Below are 8,510 nucleotides of genomic sequence, written 5' to 3'. Positions count from 1 at the left end.
TTTGACTGGGACTATGATGCTAACAAAACAGTATCATAGACTATGTGTGTGTGTACAGAAATGGAAACACAAACTGACCAATACATTGCATTAGCAGAGCCTGGATATTACACAATATTATCATAATAAATAATAAATACATGATGCATCTAGTATGGAGAGCATCTTGTGCTCATTTTAACATGTTTTAGAATATATATGGCCAAATGGGATATCCTATCAAAGACACAATCACTGGTACATTTCACGTGGTCAAAAGGGATGACAGCCCTATGTGTCTTGTCTTGCTGAGGTGTAATGTGTTCATATTTTCAATGATTTAGCCCTGGTTGAGTTTCACCTGTGGAGACCCAGGAAGAAATATTGTTTAGGTCATGGAAATAAAATGAGTGTGATGGTCTCAGTTGAGCCCTGTAGTGGATATTGGCAAATAATAACCAACACACTGTTCACCACAATCCACACATCACATCTATGCAATCAGAATAAAAAAGAGAGGCAAAGGACTGGATTAGTTTGCAGATTCAACCGTTCCCTTTTCTCTTCCACAAGGCCTGTCTCTTCCTGCTCAGTGGGTAACAATGTAGGATTTCAGTTTGCAAGGACTCACCTGGTATGTTGCTCCTTTCATACTAAAATCCATCACAAAATGTACTCTTCGAAAGCTTTTTTTTTTTTTCAATTTTTGGAGAAAGAAAAGTGACAAGAGTCTTTCTTGTTCAATGTATGAAATTTATTTGGATAAAAAGTTAACTGCCTGTTCACATCTCAGAAAACAATGGTCTCACACTGCTCTGTAAATGTATTCCATACACATGGTAATCTAATTCTTCAGCACAGACCTCATTTACAGTATGTTATGTACAAACGTATGTACAGATGAAAGCACAATAACGTGAAAAACCAAGATAATACTACCCCTTATGCATTTTTCAGATGACTTTTTTTTTGTTTAACACCTTTTTTTCCTAGGTCTGTTGAATAAATTTTAGTCCCTTATTATACCCTTTGATGCAGGAAATAGGCAGGATCTGAAATACTTTTCAAAGCAATATCCCACAAAACATATAAGAGCTTTTGGCTCTCTTTCCCAGATGCACAGAACATTTCACAGAAAATCATTCATTTTCCTTATTCCGGTTTTTCTCTTTAAAACACATTTAATAAACACATGAAAGTATCTATGTACAGACCAGGAATATCAATTTACAGGGGTCCAAGGGTGCCATGTTGCCATTTTTGTGTGAAAAATGTAATGCAGTTGACAACAACATAAAAAAGTATGTATTACAAAATATATATGGTTGAGAAACTATATAAATATGAGAAAATACATAAAAGTAAATTCAATGAACAATCAAATAATTCAAATAATAAAGGGAAATAATTTTGGCACAAAGAAAAATGAAAACAGAAAGGTCCTAGGCTTATTCTTTATTAAAAATAATTAGTGGTCCTGGGTTCTAGTGATCCCATACTGAGATCATTAAAATCATGTGTAAATTTGACTTTTCATTTCTGCTAACCCCAGAGATTAAATACAAATTTAAACATGATTTTAATGACATTATTCATTTATTCATTCTCTCTCTCTCTCTCTCTCTCTCTCTCTCTCTCTCTCTCTCTCTCTCTCTCTCTCTCTCTCTCTCTCTCTCTCTCTCTCTCTCTCTCTCTCTCTCTCTCTCTCTCTCTCTCTCACTGCCAGAGAGTGTTGCTGAGGATAAAAGCATCCCTCCCATCCAACAAAGAACCACCCTCATTTGGCTTAAAGCTACAATGCTGGGTAGAGACAAAAATCACACAAGTACTCTGTTGACCTTAGGAAAGCACATTGGGAAGGAGTATCTCATGCTCATGTTCTATGATGTATCTTATTATTTGAATTTCTTGTCATGGTTCTATATGTAACTGCCAATAAAGGGCTCTATTCACAAAGCTTTCACTTGTGAGTTATTTAAAGTAATGACTATATCCAGAACAGCATGGTATATTACAATGTTCTCTCTCTCTCTTTCTCTTTCTCTCTCTCTCTCTCTCTCTCTCTCTCTCTCTCTCTGATTGTCAATGCACTCACACTCACATTGTCAATGACCAAGCATTCTAAATGTTAAAACCACAACAGGATCTACATAAAGAGAATAAATACATTAATATCAGCTTTTCATCTGTTTTTTTTATTTACATTAAATGACTCGCAAGCCTGACAAAGAGTCATAGAGTGCACAAGAAATACACTCTCAACTTGATGAGAGGTAGACACTGACCGAACACATAAACATACGCTAAAGAAGGAGAGAATAAAAAAGGGGTGGGGCTTACTGAGGTGAAAGGTTACTTTGTCACATGATTTGAATGGACTGAGGACGGCTGACAAGCTCAAATCCAAGTAAAGGCAGATTTAGAATAAATGGTAAAAACTCAGTATTGGATTATCAGAAAACAATTAAAACGACACTTGAAGCAACTTATTATTTAAAGCGAATCAAATCATAAATAGAAAAGAATATGTTTGTAGAAGAAACAAAAAAAAACAATAAGGAAAGCACTTAAAATAAATGCTCATGCATTTATTTTAGTCCAATGTCCAATGACTAACTTTGCATCTGGTTAAAAACAGAAATTTTCCTGCACTGCCCAAAGAGGAAGTATCACACAGCAATATAAATCAGTGGAGGCTTAATGAACCAGAACCAGTATGTACAGTACAGTAGCAACACACTTTTCAATGGAACATGGGTATTATGATTATTAATAATTATAATAATGACAATTATATATATTTTCTTTCTCAAAAGGCAACGCAGAAAAGGTAAGGCAAATCAATAATATACACATTCTGTCTGTGTTCCAATTAGCCACAATGCCTTAAGAGCAACAGCCCTTATTTATCACCTGCTGATAAAATATTTACAGACATCAACACATAAAAGGTCTTTTGTAGTCCATACATTCTTTGTCACTTACATACGCCACAGGTTTTTATTCAACCATGTAAAATATCCACTTTGTAAAATGTTGTGCAGTGGGTGGACTGGTACAGTACAATAATAACATACACACTTGCAGTGTATTTTAAAGGGTTATTTTAAAAGTGTAATTGTTCACACTTTGACAAACATATATGAAAAACAAACTGTAGTCAGTCCCCATCCACACCACATCTCTTACTGACTACAAACGCCCCAGTGTGCATCAATGTAGGATATATGGTTAACAATCTTCTCTTTTTAGTGGTTTCACAAAAAAAAGCAATAAATAATAATAAAAACATAACAATACAAAAAATGTAGAGGTTGACAAACATTACTGAACCCAGCAATACTGACCATATTTCACTGCCAGCATACTGGCAAATGTATCCACTATGCTTTGAAGGGGCCCTTAATATTCCCTCCAGGCACAGCGTTTTATCCAAAGCCAGTTTAATACACACAATACAGTAATATAGAATAAGAGGGGGAGAATCCTGTGACAAGTAGCCACTGCTATTACTGGAAAACACAGTCTGATACTTTAGTTGTATTAGTGGCTGCTTGGTATTTCATGTGGTAAAAACTACCCCAAAAAATATATTTTTAAAGAAGTAACAATTTCTGACTTTTAAAACAACTGCTGAATAACTAAAACGAAATGCTCAAAATATAGCAGCTGATTTGAGAAGAAGTCTTTGCTTTGTTGTGGTCTCAAAGGTTCCCACATTGAGATGTTCCTGGTTATTACCCAAGCGCTTCCATGGTGATAACAGGTAATCCCTGCTTTAAATGAGGTGTTACTAAAAATTGTAGTTTCTTCTATAAAATGTAGTTACTTGAACTTCAGAAGTAATGTTTTATATTTGTTTAAACACCTTATTGTTCAATGGTTTCCCTGGTTCCTTTTGTTTCTAAGCAACCATTCATCTTCAGACTTTCTTCTGCCTGCTCTTCTAGTTGGTCATACTCCTCATCCAGGAAATCAAGGGAGTTGTTGCTAGGCAACCCTCGGATTGTAAATTTGTGAGAGACCTTGGTCCAGTGTTCCCGATTGGCGGAAACTCTCCCATAAAGCTCTGCTGATTTCGGGAAAAGTTCTTGAAGCAGCCTTTATGAAAGATAAAAACAAGAAACTTTTTTTACAGAACAAACTATTACATGCTCAACATTTTGAAAAGCCAAATATACATTAATGCCACTACCTACTTTCTGTCAGTCTATAGGATGAGGCAGCCATACCTCTTTGAGTCTGATCTCATCAGGTCATAGAAGCTAAGCAAAGAAGGACCTGGTAGTATTTGGATGGGGGCTTCCACAGAAGATTATTTGTTGTTGGTTTACTGGAGAGCTGTCAGCTAACCAAAGACCAGCATGGTGCTAGGCGGAATTGCGGCCTAGAATTTATTTGGAGAATTAATCCCAGCCGGTACCATGGATAAAGCCATATGAAGGTCAGTAAAAAAAAATCTCATGTAGTTGACCGCTGTAAATGAGAAGCTGTTTCTGCCTGGCTAAATAAGAACATCATTTTGGTCTAATGCAACTGTAGGCACTACAAGTCCAAGTCCAACTCTTAGTGAAGTCTATTTCAAAAAGCCACCAAACAATCCCTACAACTGGCTGTGGTGGCCAGTGATTGAGTGGATTTGGGGACTGAACTATTTCCTCTTCCTCAAAAAGGGTATGCCCCGCAGACAGAAGTAGGGACCCAACATCCCGAGTCACTCTCTGTAGCTGTCTAGATAAAGGGTAGCTACTTTTAACAATGACTGTAAGTTGCTAAAATTGTTTTATGAGTTACCAACAGTTAAAAAAACAGAAGGTTCTGAGACCTAATAAACGTGGTACAGCATGCCACTGGTGTCCCGGCACACTTACTTGTAGATGGGCATGGCAATGTGCTCCATGAAGCTAATCTGAAGCTCTGGGATGTAGGCTTTCTCTCTGTCCATCATTTCACTGGGTCTATTGCCCATGGCTTTCTCCTAGAGAAAAACACAAACAAAACACACGTTGAGAACAATAGAGGCTTCTTTTGGTAATGGGATGATCAGAAGAAGGGGAGATATCAGTGTCTGGGGGCAAAAATAGTCAAAGATTCACTTTCAAGCACATCTCATACAGTCATTCTTAAATAGAAATGCAGGCATAATGAATGAACAATGCACTTAATAAAGTAATTATATGTATTGTATGTATCCCGTGGTATTGTACATAACTGAAAGGCACACATACAGTATTGATACATAAAGTCATGACTGCAGAATATTTCTACTTCCTGTAGCCCTGACTATTGCAACAAGCATTATGTGGAACAGTGGTGCTCACTTACTTTTAAAGTCCTTAATCTTGCTTTAATAACGATTTGAATTGAAAAAAAATAAAGGTATTGTTGGATCAAAGCCATAGGCTGCTTAATTCAGTAATTAGGGGCATGGTTGGAACAAAGTCTAGTATTTATGATACACATTATACAGCAGATGGTTCTACAGAACGAAGAGCTCAAAAGTTATCAGTGTTCTTCAGTTTGATGAACATGTTCTCAAACACAAGCTCAAGGTTTCTTTCAAAGTCTCTGAATAAATGATTCATTAACTAATTACAATTAATTTACTTCCTATAAATCATATATTGTGAGAGAGAAAATTAAATGTAGAATTCATCATTTAAATATGTTTAATGAAACGCAAGCAGGCTGTTATGAATGCTCAAGAATTGTGTGTGTTCCCTTGTTTTTTTGTTGGCTAAAACACATACATACCAGATCGCCCTGGGAAAAGAATTCCTTGTAAATAAGTTCCTGTTAAAAAAAAGAAATACACCTATTAATGTATAAACTGAATGTCTGGGCTATGTTGTAAAATGCCATCTAGTGGGAATTGGGACGTCACTGATTTCTTAATGAACAAGACACTTGCTCGACTAATCCAATAGCCTGGCATCCTGTTTAAATCCCAGAGCATTATGGTGCTGTATGGGGTGGTGAGAGGGTATGTATTATACACTACAGGGAGCTGTATAAACTCTAGGATTACTCCATTGAAAAATCAGTTTGGGTGGCAATGTATTATTTATCACCACATATCAAGGCAAATAAGATCCACAGCTGAAGTGAAAGTTATCCCAGCAGGGCTTTAAAACACAGAGGAGGCACACAGTTTAGGATTTGTAATAGATTAATAATAGCTTCAATAAGCAAGCTATAATGGATGTTCTTAACAATTAAAGATGGTTATGAATCAGAACAAGCTATAGCAGTGTTTTAAACCCTGTGGTGCATTAAAACAAACCTTATAAGTACTTTATAGCATGCCATCTATCGTATTATTACATTGTATTGTAATTGTTAACAACAATAATAAACACCTTAATAACATGTTTGTTTTTTTACATACTTTTGCCAAAGACAATTAAAAAATGGGTAATAAATAACCATGAATCTGAGTTATAGGTATATCAGGAACACATAGCAAAGTACCCAGTTAGTTTTTGACTGGGTACAATAATATATAATATGACTCATTTATATTTAGAGGACAAAGCATATTGATCAACCTGTTCTTTCTGTTGTTGTTTTTTGGGTGAGTACTATACACAGTATGATAATGATTAGGTTAGCCTCTTGGGTGTTATCTGTGATATTCAAGGGAGCAAACCATTGCGTTTTGCATATGGTCATATCAGCAATTTGGCAACACAGGTAACCCCCACAGGGCAAAGCCACCACAAACGTGTCTCAGCTATCCCTACTTTGGATGGCATTATAAAATTGCTGTCCTATAGTTACAAAAACCATGCCCTGTCTCCAATTGGAATGCTCACAATGTAGACTTACAATGTAGTTAAAGAACAGAGACATAACCCATAAGCTGTACTATACTTACAGCAATCTTAGTGGTGGTTTTCCATCCTTTGGTCTGGTCTGACAGGTCACATGAGGTCATGAGCAGGCAGAGGATCAGACTGTGGTGATGCTTGTTCTTTGGGTCATAGCCCACTAGGATAAAACAAAGAGACCGACAGGGTTTGAGTTGCCCTGACTGGCAGAGATAAAGTGGTTGGTGGCTCTGTCCATTTAACTCAAAGCCAATATCAACACTATTATACTTGAATATTATAATTGTTTACCAAAAACTCTTGACCATTTGAAGAGCCCATACAGTATTATTTAGTTTTTAGTTATATAGTGCTTTTCATGACACACAGGGATGACTTCATCAGTACGTGCCCTGAACAGTGTAATTACATGGATAAAGGCACTACCCAAATCTATTTGGTTCATTTTATCAACCTACTGTATATTCCCTCAGGATAAACCACCTCTGGATTTTATCAAACACCTACCTGTGGTTATCCCAGAATTACCCCCAATAAATATGTTTTTGATATAATATTTAATGTGGTTCTGGATTCTTGCTGAAATGGGTTCAAAAACAGAATCACACACAACATTCCAAATTGCGTGTGCCTACATTTTGCCCAGGTTAGTTCAAATGCATACATTGCTGCTTGTGCATTCAATGGAACAGCTCCCATCTGTAAACCTTGTAGACATTGTGAAAAACAATGAAACTTGTTCGGTTTAATTGCATGTGCTTGTTTGCCTCAATACTGCTGGTGTGTATAAAACACAAAGATAACCAGAGTTCTCCAGTAGAAAACACGTGATGTACACACTTCTCATATGTCTTGTATCATTAACAGTAAAATTGAAGCTAATGATGGGTAAGCAGTCTTAAATTGCTTCTTTTTTGTTTTATAATTTGAATGGGCTTTTTTCCATTCAGAAAAAAATGTCTCTACAATTTGGAGTAAATAGTGTTGAGAATCTAGTCGGATGTGTAGTAGTGGATGGGGAAGGTGGAATCCAGCTCATCATATTCTTGCCTTCTAAGATTTGAAAGTTGAAACCACATTAACTCAACAGTTATTGCTGCACTCAAGTATGCATTTCAAATTGGTTTCGTTGTTTAGGATGTAATGTTAGAGACTACTTGAAAACAGGATACTGCATCCGCAGCTAAAGCCTTTCTCATTGATTGGTAACAAGGAATTACCCTTTAACATTGTTGATTGTGTTAAACCAACCAAAGGAAAAGTCTAAATGTCATGCCAAACGAAACTTGACTTCAAAGATGCTTGTTCCCGTCTGCTGCCTGTAGAATTCTCAAAATGCTATACACATGTATACCAATAGATGTCAGCATAACCTGCATAATAATGAATGAGAAAGGGACCCTCACGGGACAAGGAGGAAATACATCTGGAACAAATGCGTCCACATGGATTGAATGATTGTTTGTCTGTACTCAATATTTTGACAGAAGCCTAATAAAAGTGTTAGGGCCAAGAATGTAACCTTCATTTTATCCTTGTTAAAGGCTAGCAACAATTATATTTTCACAGAAACATCAGCATATATTCTTCATCGACTCACAACCTAGAATTACATTGAATTGGCCCAACCGTAACCTATACATCTACTGGATCTATTAAGCCCTTTAACCTTACCAGGCTTCAGTAGTGCCCCCTGTTCCC

The 8,510-nt window shown here is 36.5% G+C and overlaps 1 protein-coding gene across 3 annotated transcripts in view; it reads right to left on the bottom strand.

Moving 5' to 3' along the window:
* Positions 1–711: 711 nt before the first annotated feature.
* Positions 712–8,510, bottom strand: part of LOC117407105 (cGMP-dependent 3',5'-cyclic phosphodiesterase-like) — a 169,176-nt gene continuing 161,377 nt past the window's right edge. For all 3 annotated transcript variants that reach the window (XM_059028344.1, XM_059028345.1, XM_059028346.1), the window contains exons 28-31: positions 6,857–6,969; positions 5,734–5,772; positions 4,851–4,957; positions 712–4,080 (exon numbers count right to left, since the gene is read on the bottom strand). In XM_059028344.1, coding sequence (XP_058884327.1) covers positions 3,849–4,080; positions 4,851–4,957; positions 5,734–5,772; positions 6,857–6,969 — 491 coding nt within the window. In that variant the 3' untranslated portion in view covers positions 712–3,848. The remainder of the gene's footprint in view (positions 4,081–4,850; positions 4,958–5,733; positions 5,773–6,856; positions 6,970–8,510) is intronic.

Source organism: Acipenser ruthenus, chromosome 8, assembly GCF_902713425.1.
Source record: "Acipenser ruthenus chromosome 8, fAciRut3.2 maternal haplotype, whole genome shotgun sequence".
In the NCBI taxonomy this organism is placed as follows: Eukaryota; Metazoa; Chordata; class Actinopteri; order Acipenseriformes; family Acipenseridae; genus Acipenser; species Acipenser ruthenus.
This window is presented reverse-complemented; position numbering and strand designations above follow the sequence as displayed.